The 21,956-nt window shown below is 38.7% G+C and overlaps 1 protein-coding gene across 3 annotated transcripts in view; it reads left to right on the forward strand.

The window, feature by feature from the left end:
* Positions 1-2,503, forward strand: part of PLXNA1 (plexin A1) — a 344,408-nt gene extending 341,905 nt beyond the window's left edge. For all 3 annotated transcript variants that reach the window (XM_053720837.1, XM_053720839.1, XM_053720838.1), the window contains exons 31-32: positions 1-149; positions 841-2,503. The exon at positions 1-149 is cut by the window's left edge and continues 2 nt beyond it. In XM_053720837.1, the coding sequence (XP_053576812.1) occupies positions 1-149; positions 841-936 (245 nt within the window). In that variant the 3' untranslated portion in view covers positions 937-2,503. The remainder of the gene's footprint in view (positions 150-840) is intronic.
* The last annotated feature ends 19,453 nt before the right edge of the window (positions 2,504-21,956 follow it).

Here is a 21,956-nt window from a genome sequence, read left to right on the forward strand (position 1 = left end):
ACTACTCCGACATTGCCAAAATGCCAGTAATCAGCGACCAAGACATGAGCGCATATCTGGCTGAGCAGTCACGGTTACACCTGAGCCAGTTTAACAGCATGAGTGCGCTGCACGAAATCTATTCATATATCACCAAGTACAGAGACGAGGTGAGGCACTGAGAATATAGGGAATAATGTTATTCAGATCACTTAATATGCAGAGAGTCTTATAGATACCAGTGGGGAAAATGATGTATAACACTAAGCTACAATATAGCAGTAAATAGTGGTAACTATAAACTGGGGTTAGCACTGTGGGACAGAGCTATAAGTATCACAGTGGGTTAGTAATACTACTTCATGTATATTTGTTTATAGGCTGTGGTTGTGATTATTTATATGTGAATAAGAGACAGTAATAAACTATATAACGACAGAGGGAAGAGTACTATGTGCGTTAATGGTGACTATAGGTTAACTATACTGTGTATGTGAAGTTACTAAAAAGACTGCTATAGGCAATAGGTAATGTCAGGTGTATATAGGTGCCAATAGGAGGCAGCGATTAACTATAAGTGACACCACTGGCTTGTCACATAGTAACAAAGCAGGTTCTGACATCTGAAGTTAACTGTGGATCACTATATTTAGCAACATAAACAAATGCTGAGCTCCTGTTATTAACCTGATGATAATTGTATTGGTGATAATTAACTGCACAATTAATCATAGCAGTGACAGCCATTAAATGTCATAAGGGCAGCTGTTTTACATATTATAATGCAGGAAGGGGAGGGCTGTGCTGTGCTCAGTAACAAGCAGAATACAGGTTACAGCTTTTCCCCCTTGTTTATTATAGATCTTAACTGCGCTGGAAAAGGATGAACAAGCAAGAAGGCAGAGGCTACGAAGTAAACTGGAACAGGTCATTGACACGATGACACTAAGCAGTTGAAGTCCAAGGGGCCCCTTGCTGGTTAATCACCTGGTAGTGGCTACAGAGAGAGAAGGATCTGTGGGAGGCCACATCCAGCGAACGCAAGTGACTTCACAAACCGCTTGCTGCATCACTAGCTTGGAACTTGAGAGAATGAACAAAAATTGTACATATATATATAAATATATATATATATAAATATAAATATAAAGACATTAGAAAACATTTCAAAGAATGACTTAGAAACCTTTATAAAATAAACCGTTTTAAAGATCTATTAAATTTCAATACAAATTAAAATATAGATTTAAGACTTTGGGAGCTGCTGTACGTTTCAGGAAAAGACGACGTTCCTGGTTTTGTGATAATCTTGGATCACATGATGGATGATGTAATCCCAAAGGAATATCTGTTCCTTTTCTCATCAACCACCTCTCTACCCCAGTGACCCTCTTTCCCAAAACAGCCTCTTTAGGCGTTTGCCACTAGTGTTACTGCTACATTTGCACAATTTAATGAAAGTTCTGGTGTTTTTAAAGAAATGAAAAAAAAGGAAAAAAAAAAATAGTTGACAAATATCAGAAAATAAGGAAAAAAGTGTTTGTGTTTCTGAACAAAAGAAGGACTAAACAAAAGCACCCTACAGATTCCCACACGGGGGAAGACAAGCTATTCCAGAAGCATTGATATTTTTATAGACTTTGTTCTGTGCCATGTTTAATTTGAATGTTGTTTAGTGAATTAAAATGAAAAAAGAAGAAACTCTATACGCAAGAAATGGGTAGGAAGCGAGCTGAGAAATCTACTGGAGCCGCCGGACATAGACACTCCCGGACAATGAAACAGGAACGTGTGAGAACAAAATACATTTCAAGTTTTTAATCAAACCCCCTGTATTTTATTTCGGAATGACTTGTGTGATTTTGTTTTAGCATTATTGTTTGATATATTTAACAGATCAATACTGGGGAAGCTCCCCGTTTGTTTCTTTTAAACATGTACATATAGTTTGGGATGGGATATATTATCTCATAATGCTTTGTTGTAACTGGTTCCAACAGGTTTCCATTTTTTCATGTCCATGATTTTCCTGTAGGGTGGTCAGAAGTAATATTCTCTGGGATCAGATAAATTGGTCTGGTCTTCTCTAAGCTCGTTAATTTATTAAAAAAACACAGGGTCTTGTGGGGGGAGGGTAGTTGTATGTATTTAATTTTTCATTAAAAAAAAGTAAAGATTTTTCCATGGATTTGTTCAATGAGCCAGAGTTGCAGGGCTTCTAGTCCTGTTGTTTTTTTGTTTGGTTTTTTTATGCCTTCACTTTTTCCTCCATACTCTGTTTTATCCTAACGGACTTTGTATCATTAAGTATTTCTGAAGGTCTTTTTGGGACACTTAATTTATTCATGATCTTGCAGAAAATCTAATTGTGTAATCTAGCCAGTTTATCCTGGAACCCACTGGCCTTCATCATCATAGGTGGCATCTCTGTGGATTTGGACAGCAAGTCAGTGCATGACAGTGAAATGAGATCGTACCAGTTGCTTCTGATTCAAATGTGAATAATAAAATTTGATACATTCCACATGAGTGTGGGGCATTGATGGGGGGCTCAGACGGAACGCTATAAAAAAATCCAGCTTATCTTTTTCTGATTTGTTATTATTTAGTCATAAGCAGGAGCTAAAACAGATGCAGGAAGTAGCATATCAGCGGTATCTTGATGCAGATGAGAACTAGGCAATGCTAGGTTTACCGCTGCCACAAGGAGGTTATCACTTGCTTTTCCTGTCTGAGGGAGCAGGTCTGACTTGATTATAAAACAATATACAATTTAGGGGTACGGTATTATACAAGTACCTGTGCACTTGTATATAAGGATTAGCCAGTCATACCATAAGATAAAACATACATAAGTCTCCTGGGAGAAACATGGGTCAGATCATACACTGGGCAAAGATAGCTCATGACAGTCATAAGGCCCCTTGCACCACAGGGAACACTGGACTTCCTGCACCTACTGGGTGCGTTACCCATGATGTCAAATGATAGCCATGTCTCTGAAGCATCTGGTTAACAATATTGTCACTACAGGGACCAATGTTTACCTAGGTATCTCTTCAACAAAGAATACCATGAGAACAAAGCACACTTGATAGTAGAAGTAAAATGATTATTTTTTGTTTATTTTTTTTAAGTATACTCTGAATCACAAAAGAAAAATGTTGGGTTCCATGTCCCTTTAAATGGACAGTAATATAAAATTAAAGGAAAAGTAAACACCTTGTGATTTGTATATACAATTTATAGTAATGAATAATGTCAAAAGTACTAAAATAGAGGAGCAATCTGCAGAGGCTTATATACAAGGTAATCACAGAGGTAAAAGTATATTAATATAACAGTGTTGGTTATGGAAATCTGTGGAATGGGTAATAAAGGGATTATCTATCTTTTTTATGCAATAACAATTCTGGAGTAGACTGTCCCTTTAAAACTTGGCTGGTATGTTATACTATAGCAGCACAACAGAAATGTCTTGTAATTGCAGTGTTTACTGTCCCTTTAAATTAATTGGTTAGATCATGGAATTTAAACATCTTTCCAATTTACTTCTGTTGTCAATTTGGCTTAGTTATGTTGGTATCCTTTATTAACATGTAATCCTAGGTGAGCACAGGAGCGTGCACGTGTCTTAAGTCATCTGGCAGCAGTGTTTTCAACAGTGTTTCTTTGTATTCTGTAAGGACAAATTCTCAGTTAAGTGGCACAGTCATATGGTTGCAGGTAAGGTTTAAGGCTGTTGGATACAGCAGATAATGCCATGTTCTAATTCATTTTTATTATGGATTAAAAAAAGTGTAGTCAGTTTGAGTCATGTCAGCTGCTCTCTAATCCAGACTCTCATTTGAATTTCTGTTGGACCAAGTTCTTCAGCAGAACTAGGGGGCTTCGCTATCTGTGAAAGATGACGGATGGTCACATTTTACTGTATCTGTCAAGTCTAACGAGCTCGCAGCCAGTCACACACACATAACATGGCTGTTTATTTTGACAACCCCTTAAAAAAAATCACTGAGTAAGCACATTAATCTCTGGGCGAAGGACAAGCTCTTAAAACAGCAGAAAGCCAAAAGCTGACAGCATTTCAGAATTGCTTTTCTTTCTAATGGTAGTGAGAGTCCACAATCCTTACTGTTGGGAATTACATCACCTGGTCACCAGGAGGAGGCAAAGACACCCTATACCAGAGTTTTAATAATCCCTCACTTTATTAAGAGTTCTCACTTCAGAGGAAGGAGACGGGGACTTATTTTCGCACAGCATTTATTTGCTTAGTGCGCTTTCCAGTCTGTGTTTTCTGGTGTGGCCACTCCCAGTAGGTATAGAGTGTGGGTCACAGTTCCCTTCTCTCCACGACATTGCAGGTAACAGGAGGGGGTGATACGCATATGCCAGAGCAGGGGGTGCTTACTATATAAATATCTACATTATATTTGTTGTTTACATATTGGGCACATTATTGTCTAGTTCCTTTAGTGCGAATAATTTTTTTTTTAAACGTGAAGAGTCCACAGCTGTATTCATTACTTTTGGGAATTCAGAACCTGACCACCAGGAGGAGACAGACACTGCAGCCAAAGACTTCAAATACCTTTTCCACTTCCCTCATCCCCCAGTCATTCTTTGCAAACGTCGCAGGAGGTTGGCAGAGAAGTGTCAGAAGTTTGAGATAGTCTCTTATGGAGGGTAGTACTCTTCGAAATGGGACTGGAGTTTTAAGTAGTCCTGTCAGCTTCTCAGTGAGAGCTGGATGAAGGTTAGAGTCTGCAAATGCAGTGAGACTCTTTCTGCAAAACCATCCCGACTCATATTAACAGCTGCTTGGCAATCAGCGTTGACGAGTTTCGCTGCCTGCCTTTATTCACTCAAGTCCATGTCAGAGGCGAGGCTACTATCTGTCACACTTGAAGGGCCATGTTTCTGTTCCACTGCGTATATTCCGGTAATTTTACTTCATTATTTGATTGTGATGTTAACGAGAAGGTAGGGTCCCAGTGGGACTCCTTTTATCTTAAAATAGGAATCATGGGTTAATGTCCTCTGAGCAGGGTTGAACAGGGGGGACTTTAATAATGTTTGTTATGTGGTTCTATCTGCTGATGTGTAGTAATACTTTAGGCTCATGACTTTTTGGAACATTTCGGCCTTATCAATTGGCGCGATCTTTAGATTTGCACACTCTTTTTATGACTTGCACGGTGCACCTGGTGACCGGGTGTGGTTACGTTGTTTTTCACTTCCGTATGTTGACTGTGTGGCTGACTGTGTTGGTTGTCTGATTCACAGGAGTTGGTGAGTGCCCCAGCCATTGGGGGTGTAAAAAAGGTGCCAGTTAGTATTTGTCATTTTTATAATCCCAAAATGGAGGATTCTGATTTTTTAGACACGGATGTCTCCGATGCAGAGAATGCGTCTTGTGATGAATATGAACTGGCCCTGGTTATCCATGCCCATTAGTTATGTTCTGATTGCCATTCCAGAATACTGTCTTTTCCCGATTTAGGGTCCTCGGAGTGCATTGAGCCATCTGCCCCCGAGGATTCTAGGTCCTGTGAGGCGCGGGTCCCAGAACTTTCCTTTGCTACGCAAGCAGGTGTCTCTATGGCCTTTACTCCTCTGGAAGGTGGCTTGTTTCCTCCAGAAGTTATGGCATTGTTCCACATGGCCATATCTATGGCACTGGCTCATTTGTATCTCCCAAGTGAAATATTTTTAAGAGACTGTTCGTGTTCTGTCAACCAGGGCCCGTCGGGTGTGGGATCGCACGAATGAATTCGGCCTCCTGGGGAAGGGTGGGCCCCTGAGACTTCAGGGGCCCCAACCTTGGGGCCAGAGTCGTTTGTCGATCCGGCGAGGGATAATTTTGCCTTCTGTTATAGGTTGGCACGTCTTCATGTCCTACTACGGCATGTTTTGGCGTTGCTAGAGGATCCCAGTCCTAGTGGGCCAAGGGATCCGAGGCCTTAGATGCCGGATGGCAAACTGGGTTAAATGCTTGGGGATGAAGCTAATCTCCTTTGACGTCTGTTTTTCTTTTTTATGTATCGGTTCCAGTTCTGAGCTTGGATGAAGGGGGCCTCTCATTGGCTGGTCCGGTTGGCGTACCTTTTTACCTTGGGCGTTCACCCACAAGTGCTGCCTTACTTTTATTTTTTAATCCGGATAGATTGTATTTGATTTGTTTGTATAAGCTCACGTCTGATATAACTTCCGTTCTGGGAAGGTTCTTTCACTGAAACTGATACTTCGAAAGTTGCACACTTTGGTTAAGACCAAGGTTATGTTTTCTAATTCATATTATCGAACCTTCGGATTGATTTTTCTTGGACCCTAGACAGTTCTGGAGTACCAGGCAGGTACTGGTTGGGCGCTGTCTACTGTTTTCTTGGGTTCATGTCACCCTCGTGGTGCTGATTATCCTGTCGGATTTAAAAATAAAGAGAATGTCTCTTATGGCCCAGTGTTATGGACTCGGGGCTCGGATCCTATTACTAAGTATGGGGCCTTGGCCATAGATCCAACGCTTCCGGAAGGAAGTTTGTGAGATCCATTATGTTTTGTTTTGTTTTTTGGCAATGTTTCTTGAGATGCATGACCTATTTTTTCAGACGTCATTGTGGTTCCTAGGGTCCCTGAGGACTCAGAACTGTAGGTTTCCATTCCTTTGGAGTCTGGAGATGGGATTGACTTCAGAGGGTCTAGTATCTGGTGGAAGATTTGCGTCTTCACTTGCGATATCTCTGGATGACGACTCTGTGGCCTAGTCGCATCTCTTTTTGCGGTGGTGATATTCCTTCCCTCCAGTCTTGGGTCCTTTGTTCTGGAAGTGCAGGCATGTCCTTCTTCCTTTTTTCCTCAGTGTTTCGGTTTGCTTTAGTATGTAGAGTGCAGGGACCACTCTGCCTTTCTACCAGGTGCTACAAGGCTCCGTTGTTCCATTTCAAGGATGTCGGGAGACCGATCCTGCAAGGATCTCTGGAGACTGTTGTGTTCTCAAGATAAGAACTGCCCCTTGTCTTACCATGGTCTTTAGACTCTCGGATGCTATCTGTCGATCTTATTGCAGATCTAGCCCTTCTGGCTTAAGGGTAGGAGGTCTGGGGTGAGTTGCAGTCTTTTCACTTGTCTGGGTTTGGAAATTGACCATTTATATTCTCCAGTGTGTGGGTCAGGTCATAGGCCTGTCTACATGGATTACCTTGCGATCCAGGGCTACTGGTTGCCCTTTTTCTAAACCGGTGGGGAGTCTTTTTCAGACTCTTGGGTTTGTGGATGTTGCTAAGTTCTTTACATCTAAGGATTTAGATGGTGGAAGGCACTGTCTGGGTGCGCTCCTAATCACAGGAGACAGCTTATGGGTTCCTCTGGAACTTAGATCTTCTGTTCGGTTCCTTTTTTTCAAGGACTCTGGCTTAGGGCTATGTCTTTTGACTGGAACAGATATGGATGGTCGTGTTAACCTTGGGGTTTGGTTCTCCCGTGTGTCTCTCTCTGGAGCGGGCGGGAGTTTCTCTCATCTGAAATTTATATCAGCCTGAGGCTTCAGTTTGAGGTTTCTGACAGATACTTGTCTGCTGGGACATCTGATGCTTCTGGTAGACTCAAGTTGTGCTACCAACTGGACTGACAGTATTGGGGTTTAGCCGCTATTGGTAGGGTGATTACCGTTGCCTAATCCTCTTCTTCTCACCTAGGGTGAGGAAAGGGTTTTTTATGTGTTCTCCTGTATTGGGAGGTACCTCAGTATCTGTGAAGGACCTGTGGGTCCTTGTTTTCTTGCCTCGTAGGGTTTTTTTCCCCCCCTCTCTTGCGTTTTCAGAATCATGGAATAGATTCTGGTATTGGAATGCTGTGGGTCAAAGTACTTCCCTTGAGGAGTATTCCTTCTTTATGGAAAGCTGCGATGAGGTTCCTGTCATGGTTCAGGATAACCTACCAGTTTGGTCAGGGTTCTACTCTGGGGGTTTGATTCCTCGTAGATCCATCCTTTTTTCTTCCAAAGGTCTGAGACTCTTGTTTTTGGTCTTTCACCTTTGGGCTGGGACCGTTATCCTGGAAGGAATGCCGAGGATCAGTCTGCTTTTGCAGTATGGCCTGTTTGCTGGTATTGAATCTGTCATACTCTTTAATGAGGGGGGACTCTTTGTACCCATCTCTCTACTGGTGGTTTCTGCTGCCAGGATGGAACGCTCTTTGGAGGGAGCTGTTGTCGAGATTTTCGGCACTTCTAGGTGGGATGTGTCCCACGAGGGTTCAGGACAGCTTTGCTGCCTGGTGTGATTGGTCATCGCGAGTTTAGAGTTATTCTCTAAGAGGAGAGGGATGCTTTTCCTTTCACTTTATTCTCTCTTTGTTGGGATGGAGAGTGCTCGGACTGTAGTCATGGAATAAATGGTATTCATTTTGCATTGGATAAGTGTTTTCTATGCAAGACAGTGACTGTCTCCAGAAGCAGACCCACCACTGGTATATATCACTCAAGTTTTTTTTTAAGAGTTTACGCCTTAATTCAGAGCACAACTACAGTCAGTGATTACTGAAGCTATTACAGCTATACCGCCTGCAAGTAAGCGTAAGCATAAATGGAAATATACTTCTTCTAGCTCTTTTTCTAAGGGCAGCCCTGTAGTTAGCACTAGAGTTGTTAGACAATCACAAGAGTCTGATTCAGATAAACCCTCTTCAGTCTCTGAGAGGTTTCATCAGAGGAGTCTTCTTCTGAACCAGACAAAGAATCTGAGTATGTTAATTTTCAGTGTAAAATGGATCATTTAAGATTTCTTCTTAAAAAGGTTTTAAGAACTTTGGAGGTTCAGGTCAAGCCAGTACAGAAGGTAGACTTTTCCTGTCCCTTCTTTGGTCTCAGATATTATTTCAAAGGAGAGGGATAAACCTGGAGTACCTTTCTTCCCATCTCCTAACTTTAAAAAGCTGACTGGGGAATTATGGGGGTTGATTCCAAAAGTAGATGGTGCTATATCTGCTTGAGCAAAAATACCTACTATTCCTTTGGAGGACAGTACCTCCTTTAGAGGACTATGGACTGAAAATTAGGTTATTTCCAAACATTTTTTTTATAAGGTGGCCTGCTTTTTCAACCAGCCGTCAGTGCGGCTGCTGCTGCTGCTGCTGCTTAGTTTAACTCTCTGAATTAGTTTCTGTGGAATCATCTTTAGAGGAGATTCAGGAATGTATTAGATTCTCGAAGTATGCAAACTCTTTTATCTGGGATGTGGTTGTTCAAATTATTCACATCAATGCTAAGAATACTGCTCTAGTAGTGTTGGCCAGAAGAGCTCTGTGATTGAAATTTTGGTCTGTGGACATGGTCTCTAAGTCTAGACTTTTGTCCTTGACTTTTAAGGGTAAGACCCTTTTTTGGCCAGGTTTAGTTTCTATTATCTCCATGGTAACGGGCGGGGGGGGGGGTGAAGGGGTCTTTCTTCCTAGGACAAAAAGGCTAGACCAAAGGGGAAATCTGAGGTGTGTTTTTTGGTCCCTCATGCCAAAACAAGAACCATAGATCAATTTCTTCCCAAAAATCAGTCATCTAAGCCAGCTTGTAGACCAAATCCTGTTTGGTCTAAGTAAAAACAGTCTAAAAAAAAAAAATCTCCAGAAACAAAGTCTGCATGAAGGTGTGGCCCCCAATCCGGATTTGGCTCTTGTAGGGGGTAGACTAAGCCTTTTTCAAGAGGCGTAAGCTCAATCTGTTAAGGACCCTTGGGCCATGTAAATTGTATACCAGAGTTACAGAATAGGTTTCAAGTTTCATCCTCGCGGGGGAGATTTATTCTGTCCCACATTTCCATGCAACCACAAAAAGAGCATATTTTCTTTGCTGGAAGACATTGGCGTTATTGTTCCAGTACCTCTAGTGGAACAGGCCTCTATTCAAATCTGTTTGTTGTTCTAAAGGAGGGAACTTTCCGTCACATCTTAGATTAAAAAAATGCTGAACAAGTTTCTAAGGGTTCCCTTGTTCAAAATGGAAACTATACGATCGATACTCCCTTTGGGTCTTCCTGGTCCGTTTATGACTACCCTAGACCTAAAGGACGCATACCTTCACATCGGGATCATAATCAGTTCCTTCGGTTCGTGTTTCTGGACAAACCTATTTAGTTCACAACTCTACCTTTTGGCCTGGCGATTGCCAACAAATATTCGCAAAGGTTCGGACAATTATGCTTTCCACGATTCGTTCCCAGGGGATTGCTGTAGTACCTTACCTGGATGATATATTGGTTCAGGCTTCATCTTTGCCTTTAGTAATGGATCATTCAAAACAATTACTGTGTTTTCTTCGCAGTCATGGCTGGAAGATTAACGTGTCTTAAAGTTCTCTTACTCCCAGCACAATAGTACCTTTTTCCGAGTGATCATCAACTCGGTTGAAATTAATCTTTTACTAACAGAACAACGCAGAATGAAGCTTTTAGTTGTCTTGTCATTTGCAGTCCCTCCATTATCCATCGGTGGCTGAATGTATGGAGCTTATGGGTCTTATGGTTGCGGCTTCGGACTCCGTACAATTTAGCTCAGAGACGTTTTTCTTTTTGGAAATTAAGATATCTTGCAAAGTTTTATTTCTTTGGTTTTTCATCATAAGGACGTTTAGCGTCTGTTTTTCTGCCAATACTGTTTTGGTGGAAAATATTAACAGTATAATTGTTGTTCCTTCATTCTGCCAAAATCCAAAGTCTTCAAAGGAACGACTTTTACATACTTTAGATGGGGTTCAGGTTTTGAAATACTATTTACATGCTCTAAGGAATTTCGTCAATCTTCCTGTTTACAAAAAGAGATAGGGGGAGCCCTAAGTCAAAATGGACAGAAGTATAATTCAGTCTCCCTATATAAATGACATAAAAAAGTTGCATTAGAGTAAATATATGATAAGTGGATATTTATAATATGAGACACCCTATGTCAAAATAATTAGTATGGCAATTAATATAAGCCTAAGCAATAAATGGGCGAGTGAACAGTAATCAAACCAGACTACTAATATACAATACCAATTGTAGCATAGTGTGATAACACTCAGTGTATAAATGTCCCATATAATAGGAAGTAGTTGGATGATCAGGGCCCAAAAAGGGTTCAGGTCACAGGTCTAGGCAGCTATCTGTGAGTGGATCAAGGTCACGATCTAGGATCAGCAATCTGTAGGTTACATAAACGAACAGAAGCGTAACATGGTCTAATATTGTATGACTGGGAGATGATGATATCTATATGTGGTCAAATACACTCACATTTGCTGGCGTACCCCTATTGGTGCAACAGGTACAGACTGTGATTAAACAGTCATCCAGCAGACTGACCTCCGGTGTTGGTACAGCAATCTGTAGGTGATGTGAAAAAGACAGACACGCCAATGTGGCCTAGTACTGTATGATAACAGGATAAGGTAATAAAGGTTGCACTCACGTGTGGTTAAGTGCCCCTCTTGGTGTAAATGTAGCAGACTGGGATTAAACAGTAACCCAGCAGACTGGCCTCCGATATAACAGGATACTTATTCAACTCGAATAAAGTTCAAAAATATGGATATGAGATAAAAATGTAGGAGTGGAAGCAAGTGGTAAGTAAATAAAAACGTACTTTATTAAAATTAAAACAAGCAACGCGTATCTCAGCTGTTAGCTAGCTGTTTCATCAGGCTTAATAAAATAGTAGCAATTCACTTGCTATATATAACCAAACACATAATCAAAAAGAGTATCTCCACCTGTGGGTGGGTGTAAACTAATCCAAAGGGTTGTCATGACCGCAGAAAACAATTTGCAGGGTCCATGGCCAATAGCGACAAAAATTCAGATCTAAAGTAATAGATTCCTACGATGTGTAAATACAATGTGGATATAATCATCAAACCATATTCAGTATTACATGATTTCCATGCATAGTGACTAAATAGAACAACAATAAAATATAACATAGTATATGATCAAAAGTTGGTATAAATAAACATCTAAAGTAACATACGACGTAAAGCCTAATAAACAAGCAATATTTAACAAAATTTAAAAGTTAACAATATATTTAAACTCTAGGACTAAAATTTGTCTCCTTTTATTCAAGTATTTTCAAAAAGGATAACAACAGGTCTAAGTTGGCGCATGTGAAGTGGAATACAACATCAATCTTCCAGTTTGTTTTGTGTTCCCGGTATGAGGAAGGGTCACAAGGCTACTTCAGTTTCCTTGTCCTTTTGGTTGAGTTTGCCTTGCTGAATTACTGCTCATTCTACCCGCTCAGTTTCAACTTCCTGAGCCTTTAAAATGTGGACTCCACAGCTTGGGTATTGATTCCCAATAGTAAGGATCGTGGACTCTCACTACCATTAGAAAGAAAACATAGTTTATTTTTATCTGTTAAATTAAATACTTTCTTGGTCCATGACCCTCCCAACATTCTTTCTTTTTGGTGACGGCAGTCCTGGCTTGCATCTCTATACCCTCTTGTCTTTCTTACTACTTTCTATCCTCAGCTATGCAATACTGGGAGGGAAGAGGAAGTAGGAGGAATTATTAAAACTCCGGTATATGGTGTCTTTGCCTTCCCCTGGTGGCCAGGTGATGTAATTCACAACAGTAAGGATCATGGACTCTCACTACCAAGGAAATTAATTATTCAGGTAAGAATTAATTGTTTTACCTCAGGGATCTGAAGCACTCATCTGCTTTCTGGATTGGTGGTTGCATTCTTCTCTAGTTAAAGGGACAGTCTAGTCAAAATTAAAGGACCGGTCAACACTGTAGATTTGTATAATCAACAAATGCATGATAAAAAGACAATACAATAGCACTTAGTCTGAACTTCAAATGAGTAGTAGATTTTTGTTAAATAAATTGCAAAGTTATGTCTATTTCCACTCCCCCTGTATAATGTGACAGCCATCAGCCAATCACAAATGCATATACGTATATGCTTTGAATTCTTGCACATGCTCAGTAAGAGTTGGTGACTCAAAAAGTATAAATATAAAAAGACTGTGCACATTTTGTTAATGGAAGTAAATTGGAAAGTTGTTTAAAATTGCTGCTCTTGAGTGTCCCTTTAAACTTCATGATTCGGATAGCACATGAAATTTTAAACAACTTTCCAATTTACTTTTATCAAATTTGCTTTGTTCTCTTGGTATTCTTTGCTGAAAGCTAAACCTAGGTAGGCTTATATACTAATTTCCATACCCTTGAAGACCACCTCTTATCTCAGTGCATTTTGACAGTTGTCCAAAGCTAGACAACGCTAGTTCATGTGTGCCATATAGATAAAATTGAGCGCACTCCCCTGGAGTTATTTATTAGTCAGCGCTGATTGGCTAAAATGCAAGTCTGACAAAAGAACTGAGATAAGGGGCAGTCTGCAGAGGCTCAGATACAAGGTAATCACAGAGGTAAAAAGTACATGCAAAACTTGGGAATGGGTAATAAAGGGATTCTCCTTTTTTAAATAATAAAAACTCTGGAGTAGACTGTCCCTTTAAGCCTAGGGTCCTGACACTTTGGGCTGGCGAGATTATCTAACAAGTCTTGTCAATGCTGTGAATTTATTATACTTTATTTATAAAGTGTCAACAAATTCTGCAGTGTCTTCCATGGGTACAAATGATAAACGTACAACGGTGATACAATATTTGTAAGAAACAACAATCAGACAAATACAGAAGGAATAGAGGGCCCTATTCCTGTTGGAACTTACAATCTAGATGGTAGGAGGTTGAGAAACAGGAGGTGGGACTGCAAGGGTGAGAATGATGTTAGTACAGAGTTAGATGATAGAAATTATTAGGTTAGTGGAATTAGTTTGTTACTGAGTTGGGAGAGAGGTTTCCCTGTACAGAAAGGTCTTTAGGGAGCGTTTAAAGGAGGGCAGATTATGGGAAAGTCTGTCAGTACAAGGAAGTGCGTTCCAGTGGGATGGAATGTTAGCTTCAGAGTCGTTTATCTCGCTATGCAGGTTTCTGGATTTGAAGGAGACACTTATGCTAAAAAAAACCTTAAAAGATTTTGTGTGATTTCTTTACATGCCGATGAGTTTTTGATCATCAACCCTACAACCCTTTGTTCCTGATCTTCCAAGAATTCCCTGTTCCCTTTGGAGCTATCTATACCTTCAGTGATTAAATCCTCTCTCCTAAGCAACTGCCATAACTAGTTTGTGATAATGACAACATACTGTATTTAATTCTAAAGACCAACCATATGTGGTGCTTCTTTTTATTATTGACTTGTTGCGGTACTCAAGACCAGAATCACTTGCCCACTAAAACAGTATTTTTCCAGTCTTCATTGCACACTAACTGGCTGTTTTTTCCCAGGATACCTGAACTAGAACATATGTGAAGTAGCTGATCAATATCATATTATTAACCTCACCCAAGATATTAAAATATGGTCTTATAATGTGCACGGAGGATCGGAATAGAGAAATGCTGTCCTAACATATTATGATGAGCCGTCCTGCTACTATAAATACAGAAATCTGCTTTACACCAGGCCCCATATCATATCAAGTCAATGTAACAATGCATATAAATGCTAAAGGTAAAGCACAGTGTGGAGGACTGACAACAGGTATGTGTTAATATTAACTAAAGAAAATGTAAATACCAGCTCTCTTGGATAAAAGCATTAATCCTTTATTATAGTAGTTTAAAAGTCCATAAAACACAACAGTTTGACATAATTGGAGTGTAGCTCCAAACGGGGCTTACGCGTTTCGGGTAAATTGCTGTAATCATAGCCTGTATAGTAATACAATCCAGCTTTATTTAAACACGCATGTCATCCACAATTGGTTAAAATGTGAAAATGGAGTACGCCCATTAAACAATCTCTACTATTGACCTTTGCAGCACATGAGTTTACAAATATTAGTTTAAGCATTTATCGAGTAAAGCTCAAGAGGCAGTATAAAGTTTATCTTAAGGGAGCAGTCAAATATAAGATTTAAAATGCACTTTATTCTCATAATAATTTGGTGAATGTTGTGCCTACATAGTATACACACTTACATTTGGCTGATCAGACAATGTACCTTTTATCAATTTAAATTATAGTTTAAAGGGATAGTAAACACCAAAAATGTTATTATTTAAAAAGATAGATAATCTCTTTATTTAACAATCTCCAGTTTTTCATAGCCAACACTGTTATATTAATATACTTTTTACCCCTGTAATTACCTTGTATCTAAGCCTCTGCAAACTGCCTCCTTATCTCAGATCTTTTGACAGCCTTGCGGTTCAGTCAAATTGCGGTCAGTCAAATAGTGCTGACTCTTAAATAACTCTATGTGCGTGAGCACAATGTTATCTATTTGACACACGTGAACTAACACCCTCTAGCCGTGAAAAAATGTCAAATGCATTCAGATAAGATGCGGCCTTCAAGGGTTTATAAATTGGCATATGAACCTACCTAGGTTTAGCTTTCAACTAAGAATAACAAGAGAACAAAGGAAATTTGATGATTAAAATAAATTTGAAAGTTTTTTAAAATTACATGCTCTTTCTGAGTGTTATGAAAGTTTAATTTGGACTTTACTATCCCTTTAACTAGTAACGTAGGGTTGTTGTTATAGGTGTCATACACAACAGTATTATAATTTCGGTATAGTCTAAACATTCACATTTTCCCGAATCTATTGTAAAACCTAATCATGGGAATTACAAACTTAGTAATAAACAAATGCCTGCTTGAGATTAGTCCAAGTGGGTGCCTTACGTGATCGAGAACAATTGTTATCTAAAAGGGAGATGTTCTGGATTTTTAAATAATGGTCAAGGCTCCCACTTGGACAAAATTCTAGTTATGACCTGATAAATTATTAGGAATAATGTATTGAGGTAAAACTATGGATTGTTAAGCATGGCATTTTTTGGTCATTTTGTATACTCCTTAGTTATGTTAAAATCATCTATAAGCTTTTATTATCATGCCTATACATGAGTTCTTTCTTTTCTCAAATATCATAATTGATGGGACTAATAACCATCAGCAATGAATATTAATCAGACATTTGTTTATTACTTAGTTTGTAATTCCCATGATTAGGTTTTACATTAGATTCAGGAAAATGTGAACATGTTTATACTAGACCAAAATTATAATACTGTTGTGTATGAAACCTATAGCAACAACCCTACGTTACTAAGTTAAACCAATATTAAAATTGATAGAAGGTACCTTGACTGAACAGCCAAATATAAGTGTATATACTGCTGAGGCACAAAATTTGCCAAATTGTGATGAGAATAAAGTGCGTTTTTTTACTAATATTTGACTGCTCCTTTAAAGGGACACTGAACCTAATTTTTTTCTTTTGTGATTCAGATAGAGCATGCAATTTTAAGCAACTTTCTAATTTACTCCTATTATCAAATTTTCTTCATTCTCTTGGTATGTTTATTTGAAAAGCAAGAATGTAAGTTTAGATGATGGCCCATTTTTGGTGAACAACCTGGGTTGTCCTTGCTGATTGGACAGCACCAATAAACAAGTGCTGTCCATGGTGCTGAACCAAAATTTGCTGGCTCCTTAGCTTAGATGCCTTCTTTTTAAAATAAAGATAGCAAGATAACAAAGACAAATTGATAATTGGAGTAAATTAGAAGTTGCTTAAAATTGCATGCTCTATCTGAATCATGAAAGAAAAAAAATGGGTTTAGTGTCCCTTTAAGATAAACTTTATACTGCCTATTGAGCTTTACTCAATAAATGCTTACACTGATATTTGTAAACACATATGCTGCAAAGGTCAGTAGTAGAGATTGTTTAATGGGCGTACTCCATTTTCACATTTTAACCAATTGTGGATGACATGCATGTTTAAATAAAGCTGGATTGTATTACTATACAGGCTATGATTAAGGCAATTTGCCCAAACGTGTAAGGCCCAGCTGGGGATTTATGCTTTTATTCATTGTCTATTGTACCAGCATATACATGGCTCCGTTCTATGAATGGACTGACTTGGACATCCCCCTTCCTGACGCAATTGGGCTGATCCCATGTGAACACTGAGGGCTCGATGATTAAAAGCTCTCTGGGCTGGCGAGATTATTAAAGAATGTTCGCCAGTCCTTCTATTTCCCTGGTGGAATGATCTTAAGCCAATTTTTACCCTGAAAACAGGGTGTCTCGCTAAGAGGCGTATACTGCATTTCCATATGAAAAATGCACAATAAAATTCGTATTTTAAACATAAAAAAAACAAGTATTCGACCCAATCACACAAAAATAAGCAGGGGAAAATTGTATTGTTAAGGTGCATCAAAAATCGTAAAATAATTATTCACCAAAAATTGTATTTTAAAAAAACAACGTAAACTTTGTGTGTAATTTACACAGGAATAAATCTAATTAAATATGCACAGCCTAAATCGTAATTTTAGTGCACTGGATGTGCAAAAATCACACAGAAATTTGTACTTATAAATACAAAATGCAAAGCGTAATTGTTGTTTTTTCGTAAAATGGGCTGAACACGGGCTAATATGAAAATGTCTCTCTAATCCCAGCGTAATTCTATAAAGATTTTCGCATTGCAGAAATCACAGTTTTTTCTCGCCAACTAAAAGGTGGCAAGCTTTTCTCAAACGACTCAATATACTTATAATCCTAATAGTAAAACACATATATACGAAAATATAGGCGAATGTAAGATACTCTATGCAGAAAGCAGCATAATGTGAGTTATATTTTGCTGCAGGATTTTAATTTTAAAGTGCTCCCTGATAACTTCACTCTAAGGAGCGAAGTGTCCCTATCCAGCGAGCTCCATTACTTTCAATAGGAGCCATCTTGCCACTCGCAGGGCTGGCCCCTTTTTTACGATCATTCCACCGGGACAGTCCTGCGAGAGTGGTCTTGAAAAAGTAGCTTTGAGCAGGCGATGCTTACATCATCAAGCCCTGAGACTAATACCTTTGGATTGAAGAGCGGGCGCCTAGAGGGCTTTTTTTCCCATGAGCATGATTGTATAATAGTGCCGGGTATCTCACCATGAAGAGTACCCAAGTGCCCAAGCTTCTAATAGTAGGACCATTACAGTTTATAAATTTAAATTGTACATAGACATAGGGTGATTAGCTAATGGCTAAATGGGTATTAAAGCACAAGTGAAGCATACAGGATGTATAGGGTTGATGGTCTGAGCATAAATATATATACAGATAAGAATAATATAACATTATATGGTTAGTGTTTTTCTTCTTTTCATTTGTTTATATTACCCAATAACACTTATGCTATTGTGCTAGAGTCAGTTTTACAACAACACATTGCTGCACGAACCACCTTATAGATGAGCTTCCCTATCTCTCTTCTCCTCTCTGAAAGGGGCAGCGCAGGACCACCCCCGCACTTGGTATATTAGTAATGGAAGGCCCCAATGTATGGTTACAACAACCCTGCTAGTCATTTACACACAAAAGCCGAGTTTTAATTCTTATTGGCTTATTACAGAAATACTTGTTATGGCAGATTACTAACATTTCAGAAAACGTTATAAATAAACCTGCATACATGGCAGATAATCACATGGCTATAAATATGTGTGAGTTTATGCCATGCTTGTAAAATTATCCAAATTGCAGAATTGTATCACTTCCAAAAGATGCTAAAGCTTCTTATATTGCCAAAAGACATGATAATTATCAGGTTACAATGCACAGTGCGTATGAGGGATGATAAGAAAATATTTACATTTGTTCTTAGTATCAAAATATAGATGTTCATTTCCAAAATATGTTAGATCTTCAATCCTTGCACAAACCTTTGTGAGTTATAAACAATCTCTGCTTTAACGTTTGGAAAGAATAAATGTATTTGTCACCTTTTTTAGTTTGGCCACAAGAGAATTTACTAAACTCGGCCCCACGCCAGGTCATCTCAGTGGCTATGCTTGAATGCTATGCTCTTGAGCAGATAACCTAAAATTGGCTCAGTGCTGTACAAATTAAACTTCCTTTACCCTAAGAATAAGCAGCTGTAGGAGTTGTCCTGTACTTTCCTACATATATAGTGCTTCTGACAGAGATATTTCATTAAAACTGCACTTGTTTAGTTTGTTAAATAAATATACATATCAGCTCATACCACATGATTATAAAAGTAAAATAAATAAATCCAAGCCAATGTGGCTAAATAAAAATGTGAAGAGAAATTAGGAAAAAATGTAGGGCATTTCAATTATTCATAAGAAATAGTACAGACTTAACATTCCAAATGTATAAGGAATGTAACAAAGTATGCAAAAAAGCAATTAAATTAGCCTAAATTGAAAATGAAAGATTAACTGCAAAGGATTCTAAATCAAACCCTAAAAGTTTTTTTAAGTACATAAATGGCACAGACAAAAATGAAAAGTAAGAAGCGCTCCACAGGGGAGCAGTATAAAACTGGAGAAAATTATATATTAAGTAGTGATCTATATGGATATATAACAATCTAAAGAGGTCAATAAAGGATATAAAGGAAAACACAGAACTTTTTGAAATACGTGACGTCTTATCGGACAAATTTAAAGGATCCTTTTATAAATCAACCACTTTTTAGATTAGCTAGCGTTGCATTGGCTTCCAGAATAGACTAGACTATTGATTTTTATTGCTGAGGTATATACATAGAGATTAATCATATCGGTTGTAATTTGATGTTAGTTATTTTTAAACAGTCTATATATTCACTAACCTACAATACTATTTATGAGTTATTATATTGTCTGCACGTAAAGATACCTGTTTGTATGCAGAATAGAGAATTTTTTATAAACTTGTTACAAATATCACTGATTTAGTAGGTAAACAGAGTTCAACGTTACTTTGTTCAATCTATTAACACAGTTGACACATTCATATCACTACCCAATATTTCACCCAGGTGGGTTTTGTTTCCATCTGGTCTTCTGATCTAGAAGTTATAGAGAGTTTGATGTTACTTTGTTTAATCTATTAATGCATTTTACATATTTGTATTACTACCCAATATTTCACCCAGGGGTTTTTTGTTTTTATCTGGTATTGTTTATTGGGAGATGTCCCATTTTATAAAAAAAAAAGGAATATCATTTTTTCAGCTTTTTTAAATACATGTACAAGTGAGAATAAAATTGTTTTATTTTGATGTTCACTAGCACGTGACTTTATTGACCTCTTTAGATCGTCATATATCCATATAGATCACTACTTAATATATAATTTTCTCCTGCTCCCTGGTGGAGCGCTCCTTACTTTTCATTTTTGTCTGTGTAATTGGTCTTTATAACTCACTTAGGGAAGGTTAGTTTTAAGTAGGAGCCTCCTGTGTAAAACAAGTTACAGCGCCATTTACTACTTTTTTCTTGTACAAGTACATAAATGGCAAAAAATCTAAGGGAAATATAGGTACAATAAAATGTGTGAAGGGTAGCATGATTAACAGTGTCAGGGAGAAGGCTGAGATACTAAACCAGTTATTTTCTTAAGTATACACAAGAGAGGAACCAATAGGAGATACTTTTAAACAAACTAGAAGATACAAGCCCATATCATTAACTGGGTTATCTGTAGAGGATATCAGGAAGAAAATGGCTAATATTAAGGTAAATAAACTCCAGGCCCAGATAGAATACACCCAAAGGTTTTACAGGAATTTATCACTGTTATAGCCAAACCTCTACTCTTAATTTTTCAAGACTCATCCTCAGGCATAGTACCCCAGGACTGGCGTAAAGCTGATGTGGTACCACTTTTTATGAAAGGCAGATCGAGGAAGCTATAGGCCAGTTAGTCTGACATCAATAGTGGGGAAGATACTTGAAGCGATTATAAGGGATTATATTTATGAATATATTTGTGTAAACAAGATTATGAGTTCAAATCAGCATGGTTTTATGAGAAATAGATCATGTAAATCTAATCTAATTAGATTCTACAAGGAAGTAAGTAAAAATATAGATAAAGGGGAATCAGTTGATGTGATATACTTGGATTTTGCAAAGGCGTTTGATACAGTGCCACATGAAAGATTAATGTACAAAGTTAAGGGACTGGGAATAGTTGTGTTTGAAGCAAATACTAAACCCGAACTGCTGCTGACATATGACCCACTAGATATCATATGGTAATGGTTGTCACATGACCCACTAGGTAGCATATGGTTGTCACATGACCCTCTAGATAGAACATTGTTGTCACATGACCCACTAGATAGCATATGGTTGTCACATGACCCTCTAGATAGAACATGGTTGTCACATGACCCTCTAGATAGAACATGGTTGTCACATGACCCACTAGATGGCATATGGTTGTCACATGACCCTCTAGATATCACATCATTGTCACATGACTGGCTAGATAGCATATGGTTGTCACATGACCCACTAGATAGCACATGGTTGTCACATTGTACTCTAGATAGCATACCATTGTCACACGATCCACTAGATAGAACATGGTTGTCACATGACCCCCTAGATAGCACATGGTTGTCACATTAAGGTTTAAACCATCTATTCCGTCCTTCTTACTGTCTAATACCTTATCTAGTAAATAAGACACAACACCACTTGTTTGGGAGAAAGAACCGGTCACGGTTCACGTTTATTAAATAAACGCTTTAACTTGTGCCTAAGCGTCATTCAAATTACCCTTAGGCACTTGATCAACCTATCAACGAAACTTGGCAACAAGTTCGTGATCCGAAACGTTGGCGGCATCTCACCCTAATCTAGCCCCTACTAGCAGATGGTCAAGGCCCCTTTCGATACCTGCAGCGTGACACCCGGCTGTCACGCCCCATGGCACTCAGAGAGAGCTGTGATGTTCAGAGGTCTTCGGTCCCATTGCAAGGGAGAGGACTCCCAGGCTGGCGCCTGGCAGGCATAACCCCTCCCTTTTCCAGGACCGTCACTCATCTCTCCTTGTGCTCGCTCCCCAGGGCATTGACCACCCGCCAGCTGAGGCATGTCCAACC

Source organism: Bombina bombina, chromosome 7 (assembly GCF_027579735.1).
Source record: "Bombina bombina isolate aBomBom1 chromosome 7, aBomBom1.pri, whole genome shotgun sequence".
NCBI lineage: Eukaryota > Metazoa > Chordata > Amphibia > Anura > Bombinatoridae > Bombina > Bombina bombina.